The sequence below is a fragment of the Cyanistes caeruleus genome, chromosome 27 (assembly GCF_971803275.1).
Source record: "Cyanistes caeruleus chromosome 27, bCyaCae1.hap1.1, whole genome shotgun sequence".
Lineage (NCBI taxonomy): Eukaryota > Metazoa > Chordata > Aves > Passeriformes > Paridae > Cyanistes > Cyanistes caeruleus.
Genome location: NC_141727.1, coordinates 4,252,182 through 4,273,048, shown reverse-complemented (window position 1 = coordinate 4,273,048; position 20,867 = coordinate 4,252,182). Strand labels below are relative to the sequence as shown.

The following is a 20,867-nucleotide window of genomic DNA, read 5'->3' as shown; positions in this document are numbered from 1 at the left end:
GACCGGCACCGGGGGGCGCGGCCAGCGGCGGAAGCGCGGGGGCGGGGCGGCGGCGGCGGCGGCGGCGGTGGCTTTGGGGGGGGGGGACGCCGCGGCCGTGCGAGGGCGGCGGCGGCGGCCGCCGGTCCCGGTGCGGTGCCGGTCCCCGCGGGCCATGCGGCGGCCGTAGCCATGCAGCGCGACGGGGATGCGGCGGCGGCCGCCGCGGCCTCGTACCGGGTGCTCAGCCGGCTGCTGGGCTATGGCACCGGGCCGGAGGCGGGCGCGGCGGGCGGCGCCGGTGCCGGTGCGGCGGGTGCGGGGCCCGGCGGCGGGGGGCGGCTGTCGGGGGCCGGGCCGGCGCTGCGCAGCCCGCGGCCGCAGCTGATGGTTTTCCGCAACGCGGCGGCCGAGGGCCGGCCCGGCGAGGACTGCGGCCCGGCAGCGGCGGCGGCGGCGGCGGCGGCGGCGGCGGCGGCGGGCGGGGGGGTCCCGGGGGGCGGCGGGGCCGAGCTGTGCCCGCGGCACCGGTGCGCGCTGGAGCCCAAAGCGGCGGCGGGCTGGGGAGCGGCGGCGCAGAGCGGGCTGGAGCTGCAGCTGGCGGCGCTGGGGCTGCGCCCGCCGGGGCTGGCGGCGAAGGGGGCGGCGGGCGCGGGGGGCACCCCCTGCCCGTGCCTGGGGCCGCCCGCCGGGGAGGAAACCAGCGATGCGCTGCTGGTGCTCGAGGCGCTGGAGCCCGATGAAGGCGGCAGCGGCTCCGAGGACGAGCCGGGGTCCCCCGGGCGCGGGGCCGCCCGCGCCGCCGGCAGAGCGGCAGCCCCCGGCCCATCGCCGCCGCCCGCGGGCACCGGCACCGGCGGCAGGAAGGGCTCGCTCCGCATCCGCCTCAGCCGCCTCTTCCGCACCAAGAGCTGCAGCGGCGGCTCCGCCACCGGGGACGCCGCCAGCGCCGCCGCCTCGGCCGGGAGCCTGACGGATGTGAGCGGGGCCCGCGGCCGGGAGCAGGAGCCGGGCAGGTACGGGGGCAGCGGGGGTGGCACCGGGGGTGGTACCGGGGATGGCACCGGGGATGGCAGCGGGGGTGGCACCGGGGATGGTACCGGGGATGGCACCGGGGATGGCACCGGGGATGGTACCGGGGATGGTACCGGGGGTGGCAGCGGGGATGGCACCGGGGATGGCACCGGGGGTGGCACCGGGGGTGGTACCGGGGATGGTACCGGGGATGGCACCGGGGTGGCACCGGGGATGGTACCGGGGATGGTACCGGGGATGGCACTGGGGATGGCACCGGGGGTGGCACCGGGGATAGCACCGGGGGTGGCAGCGGAGGTGGCAGCGGGGATGGCACCGGGGATGGCACCGGGGTGGCAGCGGGGATGGCAGCGGGGATAGCACCGGGGCCATCCCGTGCGGCGATCAAACCTCTCGCTTTGGCGAGGCCTCGTGGCTCACACGGGGACGCTGGTGACCGGGAGAGGCTGGCGGAGCGGGGTCGCGCTGATCCAGGCCTGCATCCCTGGCGGGGATGGCGGAAAATCCTCTGGGAGCAGCAGCGGGAGCGGGGCTTGGAGCATCAGTCCCGGCAGGAGCGGCTGGGGGGGCTCAGCCTGGGGAGGAGGAGGCTCCGGGGGGATCTTTTTGCTCCACAAATTCCTGCCAGGAAGGTGCGGCCAGGTGAGGCTCGGGCTCTGCTCCATCCAGGGAACGAGGGATGCGGTGACTCAAGCTGTGCCCAGGGGGGGTTCAGGTTGGATTTTGGGGGAGATTTGTTGGTGGGGAATGCGCTCAGGCACCGGCACCGGCTGCCCATGGAATCGCCATCCCCGGAATTGTCCAGTGAACGTGCGGATGTGGCACTCGGGGACGCGGTGGGGTTCTGGGGGAGGTTGGACTGGCTGATCTCAGAGGGTTTTTCCAGGTTCTGTGATTCCACGGCTGATGGCGGGGTGGTGCTGGGGCAGCGCTGTCCCCTCTGGTGACACCTGTGTCCGCTCTGGTGACACCTCTGTCCCCAAGGGACTGGCATTCTGTCACCTCCCGTGCGCTGAGGGGCGATTTCCCGAGGCTCTGGTGCTGTGGGTGCTCAGATCTCCCGCAGGGATCATTGCCCGGATGGGGGGGACAATCCCCGGGATCTCTTGGTGTCCCCCATGTCCCTGCTGTCCCTCATCCCTGCTCCATCACCTCCTGCCGCTTGGTCCCAGCTGTGGTCAGTCCAGGGCTGTTCTGTCGCTGCTTCCCAGGCTCCTGGAATCGCTTTTCCATGACATTCCCGGCTGCAGAGCTGAGATTTCTCCAGGAGAAGACCCAGGTCCATGCAGCAGGGAATAAAGGATGGATTTGGGGTCACAAATTTGGGGTTCCCTCACCCTCCGCAGGGATTTCGGGCTGTGGTTCCTCCTCCTGATGGATGAGCAGGAAGTTTTTCTCCAGGCTGGAGCTGCTGACCCGGGGTCAGGCGTGACCTGCAGCCCCGGTGTGCGGGGACAGCGCCCTTCAGAGCCCGAGGAGGCCAAAATGACCCCGAAATGAAGCAGGGGAGGGTGGGGAGCCCCAGCCCCACAGCTGGGCAGGTGCTGAGGCCTCTCTGGAGCTCCTGAGGAGCCTCGGACGGCGGCTCCTGGGCCACAGACGACTCCAACAGCCCCAAGCCAGGTGCCTGGAACGACAGAAAGCTTTGGGATCGGGATTATTCCAGCGGTGCTGGGAGCAGGGAAACACCTGGGAATCGCTGCCTGGTCTCCTCTGCTCTGGTGGTCACTTTGGTGGTCACTTTGATGGTCAGTTCTCGTGCAGTTCCTCGCACTAATTAGGCTTTTTTTAATGAAGGTTACCTCAAGGTGTCCAATGCAGCAGCTCCCGTGGGTCAGACAGAACTCTGTGCCTCTGGTTCCGGGAATCCCATCCTGGCGTTGAGGGCTGGGTCATTAATGGTCCTTCTTGCTCGTGTCCTGGTGGGATGGTGATGATGATGATGGTGATGATGGTGATGATGAGCCAGGACTTTTCCTTGGTTCTGCTGGGAGCTGGAAGTCGTTGCCTCCTGACCTGTGGCCCCCATGGGTATGGGATGGACCTGGTGGTCTCCAAGGGTCTGGTGGTCACCATGGGTCTGGTGGTCCCCGTGAATCCATGGATCTTGTGGTCACCGTGAGTCCAAGGGTCTGGTGGTCACCAAGGATCTCGTGGTCTTCATGAGTCCATGGGTCTGGTGGTCACCATGGATCTGGTGCTCACCATGGATCTTGTGGTCCCCGTGAGTCCAGGAGTCTGGTGGTCACCAAGGATCTGTAGATCTGGTGGTCCCCACAAATCCATGTGTCTGGTGGTCACCATGGATCTGGTGGTCTTCATGAGTCCAAGGATCTGGTAGTCACTAAGGATCTGGTGGTCTCCATGGGTCTGGTGGTCACCACAAATCCAACTTTTTTTCCTAAAACCGCTCCTTTTTGGGAGAAATTTGTGCTTCAGAGGAGCTTCCGGGGCAGAGGAGAAGGTTGGGCACAGGAGGGGACCCAAATTTGTCATTATTTCTTGCTGGTGTCAATTTTTGAGGTGTTCCTGTGTCATCTCAGAGCCCAAACCTGCGTGAGATGCACCAGGTCACACCTCAAGGCCACTCCGTGGATTTTTGGCACCCCTGGGATCCCTCAGGGGAGGATGGAAAAGGTTTTTTTGGTGGATTTTGGGATCCCTGCCCTAATTAGGAGATGGAAAAACGTGTGGATGATGGAGGTCCTGGGAAGGATGGAGAAGGTTCTTGTGGTCTGGATAAGGTTCTTGTGGCTGGAGAAGGTTCTTGGGGCTTGAGAAGGTTCTCCCGGTTGGAGAAGGTTCTCCTGGTGGGAGAAGATTCTTGTGGCTAGAGAAGGTTCTCCTGGTGGGAGAAAGTTTTCCTGTCTTGAAGGTTCTCGTGGCGGGAGAAGGTTCTCCCGGTTGGAGAAGGTTCTTGGGGCTTGAGAAGGTTCTCGTGGCAGGAGAAGGCTCTCCTGGTGGGAGAAAGTTCTCCTGGTTGGAGAAGGTTCTCGTGGCTGGAGAAAGTTCTCTGGTTGGAGAAGGTTCTCCTGTCTTGAAGGTTCTCCTGGTGGGAGAAGGTTCTCCTTGTGGGAGAAGGTTCTCCTGGTTGGAGAAGGTTCTCCTGTCTTGAAGGTTCTCCTGGTTGGAGAAGGTTCTCCCAGTAGGAGAAGGTCCTCATGACTGGAAAAGGTTCTCCTGTCTGGAGAAGGTTCTCATGACAGGAAGATGTTCTCCTGGTTGGAGAAGGATCTCCTGTCTTGAAGGATCTCGTGTCTTGAAGGTTCTCCTGGTGGGAGAAGGTTCTCCTTGGAGAAGGTTCTCATGGCTTGAGAAGGTTCTCGTGGCAGGAGAAGGTTCTCCTGGTTGGAGAAGGATCTCGTGACTGGAGAAGCTTCTCCTGGCGGGAGAAGGTTCTGCTTGGAGGAGGTTCTCCCATTTGGAGAAGGTTCTCGTGGCAGGAGAAGGTTCTGGTGGTGGGAGAAGGTTCTCCTGTATTTCCTCCTGGTGGGATTCAGTCTCCTCACCCCTCCTGACGCCGTTTCCCTTCGTTCCCCCGCAGGAAACACAGACTGACAAGAACCCAAAGTGCCTTTTCCCCGGTTGTGTTCAGCCCCCTCTTCACAGGTGAGGATTTGGGGGGGGACTGGTGAAACTCTGGGGTTTGTTCTGCTGTGGATTATATATAAATATAATTGGATTATATATAAATATAATTATAATAGAATAGAATATAAATATAAAATAAATATAATAAAATTATAATATATTATAATAATATAATATAAATAATATAATATAATACAAATATAATATAACATAATATAATATAATATAATATAATATAATATAATATAATATAATATAATATATATAATATAATGTAATGTAATATAATATAAGGTAATATAATATAATGTAATATAGTATACTATTATATGATATTATTTTATATTTTATATATATAAAAATATATATTATATATATTTATAATATATATTTTTATATAATTTAATATAATATAAATATAATATGGATATAATAATACAATATAATATAATATAAAATAAATATAATAAAATTATTATTTAATATAATATAAATATAATAATATAATATGATATAACATAAATTTATATATTTATATCTAGAGATAATATAAAATAGAAATCAATAAAAATCCATACTTATATATTTGTATTTTTATATATATTATATAATATTATATATAATATATAATACATAAACCATATATTATATACATATTTTATTTCTGTATAATATAAAAATGTAAATATATAAATAATAAAATACATATATTATTATTTTAATATATAATTTATGAATTTGGAAATCCCACATTTTTAAGGGGATTTTTTGTAGCTTTTGGAGCGGGATCACATCCACACATGGATCAGCTCCGCTGGATGTGGGAATTCCATGCTGGAAAAAATCCCTCATCCCATCCAGGCTCTGACCTTGGGGCAAATTCCCTCACCCTGAGCTTTGGGCAGGGATTGAGGCCTCTCCAAAGACGGAAAAATTGGATTTGGAAGCACCAAAACCTCCCAATCCCTGCGGAATTCCTGCTTTTTTCCTCACCCCGGGGATGGGGAGTGGCTGATCCCGGCTCCAGCCGGAATTTCCATCTCCTTTTCCAGGTGAGACGGTGTCACTGGTGGATGTGGACATTTCCCAGCGAGGACTCAGCTCCCCTCACCCTCCCACGCCACCGCCACCGCCGCGCCGGAGCCTCAGCCTGCTCGGTACTGCCTGGGAATGTCCTTGGGAACCTGGGAATTGTCCTTGGAACCGCGGAATTGTCCTTGGAACCTGGGGATTGTGCTTGGGAACCTGGGGATTGTGCTTGGGACCCCGGGGATTGTCCTTGGAACCGCGGAATTGTCCTTGGAACCTGGGGATTGTGCTTGGGAACCTGGGAATTGTGCTTGGGAATCTGGGAATTGTCCTTGGGAACCTGGGAATTGTCCTTGGAACCCTGGGAATGTCCTTGGGAACCTGGGAATTGTCCTTGGAACCTGGGGATTGTCCTTGGGAACCTGGGGAATGTCATTGGGAAACTGGGAATTGTCCTTGGAACCCCAGGAATTGTCCTTGGAACCTGGGAATTGTGCTTGGGAAACTGGGAATTGTGCTTGGAACCTGGGAATTGTCCTTGGGAAACTGGGAATTGTCCTTGGGAAACTGGGAATTGTCCTTGGGAAACTGGGAATTGTTCTTGGAACCTGGGAATTGTCCTTGGAACGCTGGGAATTGTGCTTGGGAACCTGGGGATTGTCCCTGGAACCGCGGAATTGTCCTTGGAACCTGGGAATTGTGCTTGGGAACCTGGGAATTGTGCTTGGGAACCTGGGAATTGTGCTTGGGAATCTGGGGATTGTCCTTGGAACCCCAGGGATTGTCCTTGGAACCCTGGGGATTGTCCTTGGGAACCTGGGAATTGTCCTTGGAACCCTGGGAATGTCCTTGGGAACCTGGGGAATGTCATTGGGAAACTGGGAATTGTCCTTGGAACCCCAGGAATTGTCCTTGGAACCCTGGGGATTGTCCTTGGGAACCTGGGAATTGTCCTTGGAACCCCGGGGATTGTCCTTGGAACCCCGGGGATTGTGCTTGGAACCTGGGGATTGTCCTTGGAACCCCAGGAATTGTCCTTGGAACCTGGGAATTGTGCTTGGGAACCTGGGAATTGTCCTTGGAACCTGGGAATTGTGCTTGGGAACCTGGGAATTGTGCTTGGAACCTGGGAATTGTCCTTGGAACCTGGGGATTGTCCTTGGGAACCTGGGGATTGTCCTTGGAACTTGGGATTGTCCTTGGAACCTGGGAATTGTCCTTGGAATGCTGGGGATTGTCCTTGAAACTTGGGAATTGTCCTTGGGAAACTGGGAATTGTGCTTGGAATCCCAGGAATTGTCCTTGGAACGCTGGGGAATGTCATTGGGAAACTGGGAATTGTCCTTGGAACCCCAGGAATTGTCCTTGGAACCTGGGAATTGTCCTTGGAACCTGGGGATTGTCCTTGGAACACTGGGAATTTCCCCCTGCTTTTTTTCCTATCCTTGCTGCTTTTGGGGGAACTTTCCTCCTGTTTTTTGGGTCTTTCCCCTGCTTTTTTCCCATTCCTGCTGATTTGGGTCTTTCCCCTGCTTTTTTCCCATTCCTGCTGATTTTGGGTCTTTCCCCTGCTTTTTTCCCATTCCTGCTCCTTTGGAGACTTTTCCATCTCCCACCGTGGCCGGATCCTTTCCCTGTTCCCGGAAAATCGAGGCTGCTCCAGCAGGATCCAGCCTGGGATGCTCCCCTGAGCAGGAACAGGATAAAACCAGGAGCACACCCCATCTCCTGAAATCCCCGAAATTCCCTCTCCAGAGCCGGAAAACCCATCCCCCTCCTTCACCAACACCCAAAGGGGCGTGGGAATCCCCACATCCTCCACATTCCCACTTTCCCGGGCTGTTTTCCCTGTTTTCCGGGCTCTTCTTTCCCTGTTTTCTGACGCTGTGCTCTCTCCTAGATGATATCAGTGGGACGCTGCCTCCGGCTGTGCTTGTGGGTCCGATGGGCTCTTCCCTGCAATCCTTCCCTCTGCCTCCTCCTCCTCCGCCCCACGCCCCAGGTCAGCTTTTCCAGCTCTGCCTTTTCCCTCCTGGAATCCTCCTGGAATCCTCCTGGAATCCCCAAATTTTTAAATTTTATTTTTTATTTTTTTTTAGGGGGTGAAAGGGGGTGTGTGGTTTTGGTGGTTTTTTTTTTTCCCTGCTCTGCTCTGAGGTTTTCCCGTGCTCCTGGAGGTCCCGGCTCCGCTTTCCCTCGGGAAATTGGAGTTTTTCCTCGTTTTTTTCCCGGTTCCTCCGGGGTTTATCCCATCCTGACAAGGAGGGCAGGGAAGAGCAGAATTCCAGGCACATTCCATCCTTCCCCCAGAACTTTCCTGTGCGTTCCCCTTCTGCTTTGCGCTCCTCCAGCTCCACAGAGCTTTGCCTGTCCCTTTTCCCGGGATTCCTGTCCCTTTTCCCGGGATTCCTGTCCCTTTTCTGGGATTCCTGTCCCTTTTCCCGGGATTCCTGTCCCTTTTTCTGGGATTCCTGTCCCTTTTCTGGGATTCCTGTCCCTTTTCCCAGGATTCCTGTCCCTTTTCCCAGGATTCCTGTCCCTTTTCTGGGATTCCTGTCCCTTTTCCCGGGATTCCTGTCCCTTTTCCCAGGATTCCTGTCCCTTTTTCTGGGATTCCTGTCCCTTTTCCCAGGATTCCTGTCCCTTTTCCCGGGATTCCTGTCCCTTTTTCTGGGATTCCTGTCCCTTTTCCCAGGATTCCTGTCCCTTTTCCCGGGATTCCTGTCCCTTTTTCTGGGATTCCTGTCCCTTTTCCCAGGATTCCTGTCCCTTTTCCCGGGATTCCTGTCCCTTTTCTGGGATTCCTGTCCCTTTTCCCGGGATTCCCTCCAGCAGGAAGGAGGAGTTGGAGGTGCTGGAGCCAGGTGTCACTTCCCAAAGTGTCCCCTGGCAGGAATTGTCCCCCCATGGGTCACCCCGTGTCCCCCTCCTTCCTGAGGGGCCGGCCTGGGGGTGACAGTGACCCTGGGTGACAGTGACAGTGACCCTGGGCTGTGGGTGACAGTGACCTTGGGTTTTGTGTGACAGTGACCCTGGGTGACAGTGACAGTGACCCTGGGCTGTGGGTGACAGTGACCTTGGGTTTTGTGTGACAGTGACCGTGACCCTGGGCTGTGTCTGGGTGACAGTGACAGTGACCCTGTCTCTCTCTGGGTGACAGTGATGGTGTCCCCGTGTGTCCCTGTCCCTTTCAGTGTCCCTGGCTGTCCCTGACCATGTCCCTGTGTCTCTGGGTGACAGTGACGGTGTCCCTGTGTTTGTCTGGGTGACAGTGACACTGTCCCCGTGCGTCCCTGACGGTGTCCCCATGTGTCCCTGACGGTGTCCCCGTGTCACTCTGGGTGACAGTGACGGTGTCCCCGTGTCACTCTGGGTGACAGTGGTGGTGTCCCTGTGTATCCCTGATGGTGTCCCCATGTGTCTCTGGGTGACAGTGATGGTGTCCCCGTGTGTCTCTGTCCCTTTCAGTGTCCCTAGCTGTCCCTGACCATGTCCCTGTGTCTCTGGGTGACAGTGACGGTGTCCCCGTGTCACTCTAGGTGACAGTGGTGGTGTCCCTGGCTGTCCCTGACTGTGTCCCTGTGTCTCTGGGTGACAGTGACAGTGTCCCTGTGTGTCCCTGATGGTGTCCCCGCGTGTCTCTGGGTGACAGTGACGGTGTCCCTGTGTCTCTGTGTGACAGTGACGGTGTCCCCCTGTGTCCCTGACGGTGTCCCCGTGTCACTCTGGGTGACAGTGACGGTGTCCCCGTGTCACTCTGGGTGACAGTGACGGTGTCCCTGTGTATCCCTGATGGTGTCCCCATGTGTCTCTGGGTGACAGTGACAGTGTCCCCGTGTGTCCCCACAGACGCCTTTCCCCGGATCGTGCCCCTGCGGCCCCCGGAGGCCCCGGGCCAGCCGCCCCCTCCCCACCTGCAGTGTCCCCTGGCCCGGCCCGACCCCAGCAGCTTCGCCGCCAGCCTCCGGGAGCTGGAGAAGGTACCGGCATCCGGGCGGGAAAATCCGGGAATCGGGTTGGGATTCGGGAATCCGGCCCCTCAGGGCTTGGGATTTGGGAATCCGGCCCTTCCAGGATTTGGGAATCTGGCCCCTCAGGGTTTGGGATTTGGGAATCTGGCTCCTCAGGATTTGGGAATCTGGCACCTCAGGGTTTGGGATTTGGGAATCTGGCTCCTCAGGATTTGGGAATCTAGCACCTCAGGGTTTGGGAATCTGGCCCCTCAGGATTTGGGAATCTGGCTCCTCAGGGTTTGGGATTTGGGAATCTGGCCCCTCAGGATTTGGGAATCTGGCTCCTCAGGATTTGGGAATCTGGCCCCTCAGGATTTGGGAATCTGGCCCCTCCAGGATCGGGATTTGGCAGTCCTGCCCTTCTTGGATTCTCCACAGGAATTCCCAAGGGAATTCCCAAGTGAATCGCCCATTCCCAAGGGAATCGCCAAGGAAATGGCTGTTCCCTCGGGAATCGCCCATTCCCAAGGGAATTCCCTGGGGACCCGCCGTTCCCAGCTGCCTCTCCCCGTTCCCAGTGCGGCTGGTACTGGGGCCCCATGAACTGGGAGGACGCGGAGATGAAGCTGAAGGGAAAACCCGACGGATCCTTCCTGGTGCGCGACAGCTCCGACCCGCGCTACATCCTGAGCCTGAGCTTCCGCTCGCAGGGCATCACCCACCACACCCGCATGGAGCACTACCGAGGTGAGGAACACGGGGTGGCATTCCCAGAGCCGGGATGGCATTCCTGGATCTGGGATGGCATTCCTGGATCTGGGATGGCATTCCCGGATCAGAGGTGAGGGAACACGGGGTGGTATTCCCGGAGCCGGGATGGCATTCCCGGAGCCGGGATGGCATTCCTGGATCTGGGATGGCATTCCTGGATCTGGGATGGCATTCCCGGATCAGAGGTGAGGAACACGGGGTGGCATTCCCGGAGCCGGGATGGCATTCCTGGATCTGGGATGGCATTCCTGGATCAGAGGTGAGGAACACGGGGTGGCATTCCCGGAGCCGGGATGGCATTCCTGGATCTGGGATGGCATTCCTGGATCAGAGGTGAGGAACACGGGATGGCATTCCCGGAGCCGGGATGGCATTCCCGGAACCAGGATGGCATTCCTGGATCTGGGATGGCATTCCTGGATCTGGGATGGCATTCCCGGATCAGAGGTGAGGAACACGGGATGGCATTCCCAAATCTAGGAGGAGGGAATCTGGGATGGCATTCCTGGATGTGGGATGGCATTCCCGGATCCAGGGTGAGGGAATCTGGGATGGCATTCCTGGATCCAGGAGGAGGGAATCCGAGATGGCATTCCCAGATCTTGGATGCCATTCCTGGATCCAAGGTGAGGGAATCCGGGAAGGCATTCCTGGATCAGAGGTGAGGGAATCCGGGATGGCATTCCCAAATCCAGGAAGAGGGAATCTGGGATGGCATTCCTGGATGTGGGATGGCATTCCCGGATCCAGGGTGAGGGAACCCGGGATGGCATTCCCAAATCCAGGAAGAGGGAATCTGGGATGGCATTCCTGGATGTGGGATGGCATTCCCGGATCCAGGGTGAGGGAACCCGGGATGGCATTCCCGAATCCAGGAGGAGGGAATCTGGGATGGCATTCCTGGATGTGGGATGGCATTCCCGGATCCAGGGTGAGGGAACCCGGGATGGCATTCCTGAATCCAGGGTGAGGGAATCTGGGATGGCATTCCTGAATCCAAGGTGAGGGAATCTGGGATGGCATTCCTGGATCTGGGAGGTGAGGGAATCCGAGGTGGCATTCCTGAATCCAAGGTGAGGGAATCCGGGATGCCATTCCTGGATCCAGGAGGAGGGAATCCGGGATGGCATTCCTGGATCCGGGAGGTGGGGGAATATTTATAATATCTATAATATATAATGATATAATATTCTATTTATATTTATATTTATATTTATATTTATATTTATATTTATATTTATATTTATATTTATATTTATATTTATATTTATACTATTTATATTTATATTTATATTTATATTTTAATATAAAATATTATATAATTATATAATGTATACTATATATAGCACAGTATATATAACATATATAATATTTATAATATATAATAAATAAATCAAAATATGTAATATATAATACATATATCTAATATAAATAGTATATATAATAGCTATAAAATATATGTAAATATACAATTAAAAGATATAAAATATATAATATTTAATTGGTTCAGCAGCAGAATATTTCATGGATTCATTAATGCTGTGCCAAAAACTCCCTGGGATAATGGGAATAATCCCACGTTTTCCCAAAAATCCCTGGGATAATGGGAATAATTCCCGTGTTTTCCCAAAAATCCCTGGGATAACGGGAATAATTCCCGTGTTTTCCCAAAAATCCCTGGGATAACGGGAATAATTCCTGTGTTTTCCCAAAAATCCCTGGGATAATGGGAATAATTCCCGTGTTTTCCCAAAAATCCCTGGGATAATGGGAATGCTGTCCCTGGCAGGGACCTTCAGCCTGTGGTGCCACCCCAAGTTCGAGGATCGCTGCCAGTCCGTGGTGGAGTTCATCAAGCGGGCGATCATGCATTCCAAGAACGGGAAATTCCTCTACTTCCTGCGCTCCCGCGTGCCAGGTGAGCCTGGGAATGGGATTTTCCAGGGTTCCAGGTGAGCCTGGGAATGGGAATGGGATTTTCCAGGGTTCCAGGTGAGCCTGGGAATGGGAATGGGATTTTCCAGGGTTCCAGGTGAGCCTGGGAATGGGAATGGGATTTTCCAGGGTTCCACATGAGCCTGGGAATGGGATTTTCCAGGGTTCCAGGTAAACCTGGGAATGGCAATTCCCAGGATTCCGCATGAGCCTTGGAATGGGATTTTTCTAGGTCCCAGGGAATGGGATTTTCCAAGGTTCCGGCTGAGCCTGGATAGCAATTCCCAGGGTTTTAGGGAATGGGATTTTCCTGTGGTCCAGGTGAACCTGGATGGGATTTCCCAGGGTTCCAGGTAAACCTGGGAATGGTTCATTTTTTTCTGGGATCAGCTGCTGCTCTGCCACAAGAATCCGAGTTTTCCGTGATTTTGGGCCGTCCCTGCAAGCCAGGGGGGAATTTCCCATCCCAGAGCTCGTTTCCCTGTGTGTGTACCCCTGGAAAAACGGGAAAATAATTCCCAAAATTCCTTGGACTCGGCCAGCTTGGAGCCATCCGGGACTGGAAATCGTGGGGTGGGACCGGCTGAGCTTTGCAGCCCCTCCCAACCCATTCCACAATTCCATGGAATTCCATCCCACAATCAAGAATTCCATCGTTCCTGATGGATCCCGGCCTTAATTAAATCTCCTCATTCCCTTTCCCTTCGGAATCGGCGGCGCTTCCTTTCCGACGCAACCCTCCAACGTTTCCCGCTTTTTTTCCAGCCTAATCCTGATCTCCAAAATCTCCTTTTTTCCCCAAAAAAATTCCAAGGTCTCCCTCCGACGCCTGTCCAGCTCCTGTATCCCGTCTCCAGGTTCAGCAACGTCAAATCCCTGCAGCACCTTTGCCGCTTCCGCATCCGGCAGCTGGTCCGGATCGACCACATTCCCGAGCTCCCACTGCCCAAGTGAGTCCCGCCATTCCCTCGCGGATGAATCCATGGAATTCCCTCCCTGGGAATCTGGGAGGGAACGATTGACTTTCCCGGCTTTGGGGATAGCGGGATTGACGTTCCGTGGGGTTTAGGGATGCGGTGGGAATTCTGAGGGGGTTTGGGAATGAGGAGTTCCCTGCTGTGCTGGAGCTTTGGGAAGCAGCTCCGAAATTCCTGTGGAGGTGCTGGAAGGGTTGGGAATATGGAGGGGCCATGGCTCAGGGATCCGGCTCTTCCCGATGATTTTCCATGGAAGAAGCTCTGGTTATATTTTGGGAATTTCAATGGAGCTGTGGCTCAGGGATCTGTCTCATCCCGATGATTTTCCATGGAAGAAACTCTGGTTGTATTTTGGGAATTTCAGTGGAGCTGTGGCTCAGGTATCCGGCTCTTCCCAATGATTTTCTATGGAAGAAGCTCTGGTTGTATTTTGGGAATGTTGGAGGGGTGTTGGCTCCAGCTCTTCCCGGTGTTTTTCCATGGAAGAAGCTCTGGTTGTGTTTTGGGAATTTCTGTGGAGCTGTGGCTCAGGGATCCGGCTCTTCCCGGTGTTTTTCCATGGAAGAAGCTCCGGTTGTTCTCTGGGAATGTTGGCTCAGGGATCCGGCTCTTCCCAGTGTTTTTCCATGGAAGAAGCTCTGGTTGTGTTTTGGGAATTTCAATGGAGCTGTGGCTCAGGGATCCGGCTCTTCCCGGTGTTTTTCCATGGAAGAAGCTCCGGTTGTTCTCTGGGAATGTTGGCTCAGGGATCCGGCTCTTCCCGGTGTTTTTCCAGGCCCCTGATCTCCTACATCCGCAAGTTCTACTACTACGACCCACAGGAGGAGCAGTACCTGTCCCTCAAGGAGGCCCAGCTCATCTCCCGACACAGGCAGGAGCCGGAATCTTCCACGTAGCGGAGCCGCCCCGGCACTGATGGTGCGGGAATGGGTGGGAATGGTCTGGGAATAGGCAGGAATGGTCGGGAATGGTGCAGGAATGGGCAGGAATGGTGCGGGATGGTCTGGGAATGGGTGGGAATGGTGTGGGAATGGTTGGGAATGGCGTGGGAATGGTGTGGAATGGGTGGGAATGGTGTGGGAATGGTTTGGAATGGTGTGGGAATGGTGTGGGAATGGGTGGGAATGGTGTGGGAATGGTCGGGAATGGTTGGGAATGGTGTGGGAATGGTTGGGAATGGTTGGGAATGGTGTGGAATGGTTGGGAATGGTTGGGAATGGTGCAGGAATGGGCAGGAATGGTGCGGGATGGTCTGGGAATGGGTGGGAATGGTGTGGGAATGGTGTGGGAATGGTTGGGAATGGTTGGGAATGGTGTGGGAATGGGTGGGAATGGTGTGGAATGGTTGGGAATGATGTGGGATGGTTGGGAATGGTTGGGAATGGTTGGGAATGGTGTGGGAATGGTGTGGGAATGGTGTGGGAATGGTCAGGAATGGTTGGCAATGGGCGGGAATGATGTGGGAATGTTTGGGAATGGTCAGGAATGGTTGGGAATGGTGTGGGATGGTCAGGAATGGTCTGGAGTGGTCTGGGATGGGTTGGGGATGGTTGGGAATGGTCCAGGATGGTCTGGGAATGGTCTGGAATGGCCTGGGATGGTCAGGAATGATCTGGGAATGGTTTGGAATGGTCGGGGATGGTCGGGAATGGTGCCTCATCCCAGGATCAACCCCCTGTCCTGCTGTTCCCCCTGGAGGAGCCATGGCTGCTCACTCCGGGCTCTTCCATCATTCCCAGCTTTTCTTCAGGAAAGGGAACAACAGGATTGCTTGGCCTTGTACCACTCCCGGTTTTCCATGGGAGGGGGAACAGGATTTCCTGGTGTTCCACCATTCCCAGTTTTCCTTGGGAAGGAGAGCAAGGCTTCCTGGTCTTTTTCCCTTGGGAATGGGAGCAGGATTCCCGCCCTTTTACCATTCCCAAACTTTCCCTGGAGAGGAGAACAAGGTTTCGTGTTCTACCATTCCCAACTTCCCTTGGGAAAGGGAACAGGATTCCCGCCCTTTTACCATTCGCAAATTTTCCCTGGAGAGGAGAACAAGATTTCCTGTTCTACCATTCCAAACTTTCCTTGGGAAAGGGAACAGGATTCCCGCCCTTTTACCATTCCCATCTTTCCTCAGGAAACCCTCCTGCTCCTCCCTCATTCCCATTCCCACTCTCCTCCAGGCCCCAATCCCGTCTGATCCCGATTCCCGGTGTTTTTTCCTGGCAGGAATTTGGTTGTTGCCCTCCTGCCGTGCTGGGGAGGAGGCCGAGCTCCTGCTGCTGCTGCTCCTGCTCTTTTCCCTGGAGGAGAGGGCCCAGCATTCCCGGGAAACCCAGCATTCCCGGGAAACCCAGCAGAGCAGGATCCGGAGCCCCGGCTCCCGGGAAAAGGAATCCTGGGGGAACCGAGCCCGGCCCCGCGGGATCCTCGCGGAACAAAGAATGTCACGGCACTATTCCCGACTTTTCCTGGAAGTTTTACGTTTGGATGTCTCTGGATTTTTGGATTTTTTTTTTTTATTTTTGATTTTTCCCTGATTTTCAGCATGAGGAAAAAAACTGATCCCGCTGGATTTTCTGATCCCGCTGGATTTTCTGATCCCGCCTTGGGAATTTCAAGGTTGAGGGAGAGGGAGAAAAGAAAAAAAATGGGGAATTCTCTGGGAAGATCCGTCTGCTCTGAGGCGTCGTGGCAAGGCTTTGATCCTCACTGGAGAGCTGCAAACGGAGCCAGAGGGATGGAATAACCCTCGGGAATAACCCACAGGAATAAACCCCAGGAATAACCTATGGGAATAACCCTCGGGAATAACCCACGGGAATAAACCCCGGGAATAACCCATGGGAATAACCCTCGGGAATAACCCACGGGAATAAACCCCAGGAATAACCCATGGGAATAACCCATGGGAATAACCCCTGGGAATAACCCTTGGGGATAAACCCTGGGAATAACCCCTGGGAATAACCCATGGGAATAACCCCTGGGGATATACCCTGGGAATAGCCCCAGGAATAACCCTTGGGAATAATCCTTGGGAATAATCCTTGGGAATAACCCTTGGGAATAACCCACGGGAATAACCCACGGGAATAAACCCCAGGAATAACCCATGGGAATAACCCTCGGGAATAACCCACGGGAATAAACCCCAGGAATAACCTATGGGAATAATCCCTGGGAATAATCCATGGGAATAACCCTTGGGAATAAACCCCGGGAATAACCCATGGGAATAACCCATGGGAATAACCCATGGGAATAACCCCAGGAATAACCCATGGGAATAATCCCTGGGAATAACCCATGGGAATAACCCTTGGGGATAAACCCTGGGAATAGCCCCAGGAATAATCCCTGGGAATAACCCTCGGGAATAACCTATGGGAATAACCCCTGGGAATAATCCCTGGGAATAACCCATGGGAATAACCCTTGGGAATAACCCCTGGGAATAATCCCTGGGAAAAACCCTTGGGAATAACCCATGGGAATAACCCCCGGGAATAACCCTTGGGAAGAAATGAAGTGTGGAGTTCCGAGCAGCTCCACAGCTGCCCCAGGATTTGGGAAAAGAGATCCAAACCCTTCAGGATTGGCAGGAGCATCCTGGGAAAAGCTGGAGCCGTGGAAGAAAGGAAGGAAGAGCGTGGTATGGATCCAAAGGGAACATTCCTGGAGCCAGCACTGGGAAGGATTCCCCTGGGAAGGTGGAAAATCTGCTGCTGGAATTGCTGGAGCTGGATCCTGCGGCGATCCCAAACTTCCAGAGCCGCTCCCAGCCCGTCCCTGGAGGATTCCGGAGGCCGGGAATGATTTCCTTCGGAGCGCCGAGGATTCTCCTGGAGCAGCTTCCCCCTCTCCTTGGGACATCGGGAACAGCAAATCCAGGAGAATTGTGGCTCTTTCCCGGTTTTTAGGCACAAATTCCCACCCTCCCCCCTTCGGATCTGCTGCTCCATCCCCCTGAGCGGGAATTCCATGGGGGAGCTTCCAGCAGGACTGGGAATTCCGGAGGAGCCTCTTCCCGTGTTTCAAGTGCTCTGGATCCAGGGAATTTGCTCCATCCTGCTGGATCTGAGGATTCCCTGGAGCCCTGGGAACTGCCAGGAGCTCGGGGGATGATCCCTGTCCTGGAATTCCCGTGGATTTTAATGGGAAAATCCCGCTGCTTCGCCATGAAAGGTGCTACAAATCCTCCCTTAAATCCTTAAAAAAATTCCAGGTGAAACTGAGCTTCAAAATCCACGGAAATACCTCATGGGGCTGGGGGAGGGAAAACCTTCCCGAGAGGCAGAGCCAGCTTTTCTCCCCCTCCAAAAAAACATCCTGGAAAAAGGCATGGATCAGGGATGGATAATGGGATGCAGGGAATTGGGAAACTGGGATTGTCTCCAGGGAAAGTCCAGGAAATCCTGGAAATCCTGGAAGTCTCCGTGTGGTGTGGTGGTGGCGGAATTCCCGCTCCGTCCTTCCCGCGCCGTTCTGGGATGGAGAGGTTTGGGAAGGATCAGGGAAAAGCGGAGTTAGGGGAGAACGGGGAATGGGAGCTGGGGGATTTGTGGGAAGGGAAAATCCTGCACAATCCTGATCGGGAATGGGGAGAATTCCTGCAGCTCCCCATCCCTGCATTCCCGTCCCAGTGTCCCATCCCAGTGTCCCAGGAGCTCCCAGTGTCCCATCCCAGTGTCCCATCCCAGTATCCCAGTGTCCCATCCCAGTGTCCCAGGAGCTCCCAGTGTCCCATCCCAGTGTCCCAGGAGCTCCCAGTGTCCCATCCCAGTGTCCCATCCCAGTATCCCCGTATCCCATCCCAGTATCCCATCCCAGTATCCCAGTATCCCATCCCAGTGTCCCAGTGTCCCATCCCAGTGTCCCATCCCAGTATCCCAGTATCCCATCCCAGTATCCCATCCCAGTGTCCCATCCCATCCCAGTGTCCCATCCCAGTGTCCCAGGAGCTCCCAGTGTCCCAGGAGCTCCCAGTGTCCCATCCCAGTATCCCAGTGTCCCATCCCAGTGTCCCATCCCAGTGTCCCAGGAGCTCACAGTGTCCCATCCCAGTATCCCAGTGTCCCATCCCAGTATCCCAGTGTCCCATCCCAGTGTCCCATCCCAGTATCCCAGTGTCCCATCCCAGTATCCCATCCCATCCCAGTGTCCCATCCCAGTGTCCCATCCCATCCCAGTGTCCCATCCCAGTGTCCCATCCCTGTTCCATCAGGGGGATCCCCTTCCCAAAGATCCTTTGGGATTGGGGGGATCCCGGCAGTGCTGCCTCCAGGTGTAAAACACAACCAGTGCTCCCAGTGCCCCCCTGGGGTTCTCCCAGTGCTCCCAGTGCCCCCCTGGGGTTCTCCCAGTGCTTCCAGTGCCCCCCTGGGGTTCTCCCAGTGCTCCCAGTGCCACCCTGGGGCATTCCCAGTGCTCCCAGTGTCCCCCTGGGGTTCTCCCAGTGCTCCCAGTGCCCCCCCGGGGCATTCCCAGTGCCCCCCCGGGGCATTCCCAGTGCTCCCAGTGCCACCCTGGGGTTCTCCCAGTGCTCCCAGTGCCACCCTGGGATGCTCCCAGTGCTCCCAGTTCCCAAAATCCCATCCTGGAGAACTTCCAGTGCCCCAAAATCCCACTCTGGAATTCTCCCAGTGCTCCCAGTGCCCCAAAATCCCATCCTGGGATTCTCCCAGTGCTCCCAGTGCCACCCTGGGATGCTCCCAGTGCTCCCAGTGACCCAAAATCCCACCCTGGAGAACTTCCAGTGCCCCAAAATCCCACTCTGGGATTCTCCCAGTGCCCTAAAATCCTATCCTGGCGAGCTCCCAGTGCTTTAAATTCCCAAAATCCCACCCTGGGATGTTCCCAGTGCTCCCAGTTCCACTCTGGGGTTCTCCCAGTGCTCCCAGTCCAGGCCCTCCCCCCAAACCCCAGGAATTTCCCGGAATTTCCCGAGCAGATTCCAGCAGCTCCCAGGGCAGGACCTCGCCAGGATTTTGGGAATCACCCTTTGGAATTTAACAAAAAACAAAACACCACCGACGCAGCTTTTGCTTCATTTTATTTTTAATTTTAATTCCTCCCCTCCTTAATTTTAATTTTAATTTTGTTTTTGGTGTGTGCTTAATTTATTCGAATAGTGGCTGTATAATTTATTTTCATAAATATATGAGAAAAGTTACTAAATGGTTAAAAAAAAAAAAAAAGAATAATAGTAATAATAATAATAATAATAATAAAAAAAAAAAAACCAAACGGACTTTGCAGGCCAATCTTTCAGATTTAATGGAAAAAAAATTAATAATAATAATAATATTAATAATGTTTTTTTGATATGAACCACAAATGCACTTTTGGGTGTGTTTGGTTATTTTTTGGGGTGGGGAGCTGTGGGGTTTGTGTGTAAATATTGTATTTATAGGCATGTTTGGCCTCTCGTGGGGGATTTTAGGAACTGCTGGAATTCCTGGATTTTGGGGTTTTTGGGGGTTTTTTTTTGTTTGTTTTTTTTCCTACGGGGTCAGCCAGGAAAAGCTGACTTGGTGTTTGTAAAACTCATTTTTAGCGTCGTTTTTTGGGGTTTTTTTGGGGTTGCTTGGGGTTTTTTTTGGTTTTTTTTTTCCTGCTGTAGGGGGAGGGTGGGAAGGGAAGAGAGAAAGGGTTTGAAATAAAAATCTTGGAAATTGTTGGATGTTGTTTTTTTTTTTTTGTGTGGTGGATTCAGAACCTTCCCAGCCCCTCCAGATCATTTTTGTCCCTTTTTTTGGGGGCATCCTGGCACCCCCAAAATCCATCGGGGAGCTCTGGGTGCCCCAAAATCCAACAGGGATCTCCCAGTGCCCAAAAATGTTTGGGGTGAAGCTCTGGGTGTCCCAAAAATCCATCAGGGAGCTCCCAGTGCCCCCCAAAAATTAGGGAGAGCCCTGGATGCCTCACGGGGATACCCCAAAAATCCATCAGGGAGCTCCCAGTGCCCCCCCAGGGTGATCCCAGTGCCCCCCTGAATGCCCCTGGTACCCCAAAACCCATCTGAGGTCTCCCAGTGCCCAAAAACTTGTTTGGGGTGAGTTTTGGGATCCCCAAAAATCCATCAGGGTGCTCCCAGTGCCCCCAAAAAATCCTGAGGGGGAGCTCTGGGTGTCCCAAAAACTGATCAGGGAGCTCCCAGTACCCCAAAACACATCTGGGGGAAGCTCTGGGTGACCCCAGGGTGCTCCTGACACCCCAAAACCCCTCGGGGATTTCTGGGTGCCCCCAGAAACGAGGCACAGAACCTTGGGATGGGGAACGAGGCCGATTTGGGGTCCCAGGATGGAAAACGAGGCCGATTTGGGGTCCCAGGATGGGGAACGAGGCTGATTTGGGGTCCCAGGGTGTGGAACGAGGCTGATTTGGGGTCCCAGGATGAGGAACGAGGCCGATTTGGGGTCCCAGGATGAGGAACGAGGCCGATTTGGGGTCCCAGGGTGGGGAACGAGGCCGATTTGGGGTCCCAGGGTGGGGAACGAGGCCGATTTGGGGTCCCAGGATGAGGAACGAGGCTGATTTGGGGTCCCAGGATGAGGAACGAGGCTGATTTGGGGTCCCAGGATGAGGAACGAGGCCGATTTGGGGT

At 54.4% G+C, this 20,867-nt stretch overlaps 1 protein-coding gene across 1 annotated transcript; it reads left to right on the top strand.

The window, feature by feature from the left end:
* The first annotated feature begins 156 nt into the window (after positions 1 to 156).
* On the top strand, positions 157 to 19,466 carry SOCS7 (suppressor of cytokine signaling 7). Its single transcript, XM_086864444.1, has 10 exons — positions 157 to 995; positions 4,559 to 4,623; positions 5,658 to 5,762; positions 7,535 to 7,636; positions 9,484 to 9,614; positions 10,166 to 10,334; positions 12,148 to 12,276; positions 13,108 to 13,243; positions 14,046 to 14,188; positions 15,488 to 19,466. The coding sequence occupies exons 1-9, from the start codon at positions 172 to 174 to the stop codon at positions 14,164 to 14,166; spliced, it is 1,782 nt and encodes a 593-aa protein (XP_086720570.1). The 5' UTR covers positions 157 to 171; the 3' UTR covers positions 14,167 to 14,188; positions 15,488 to 19,466.
* The last annotated feature ends 1,401 nt before the right edge of the window (positions 19,467 to 20,867 follow it).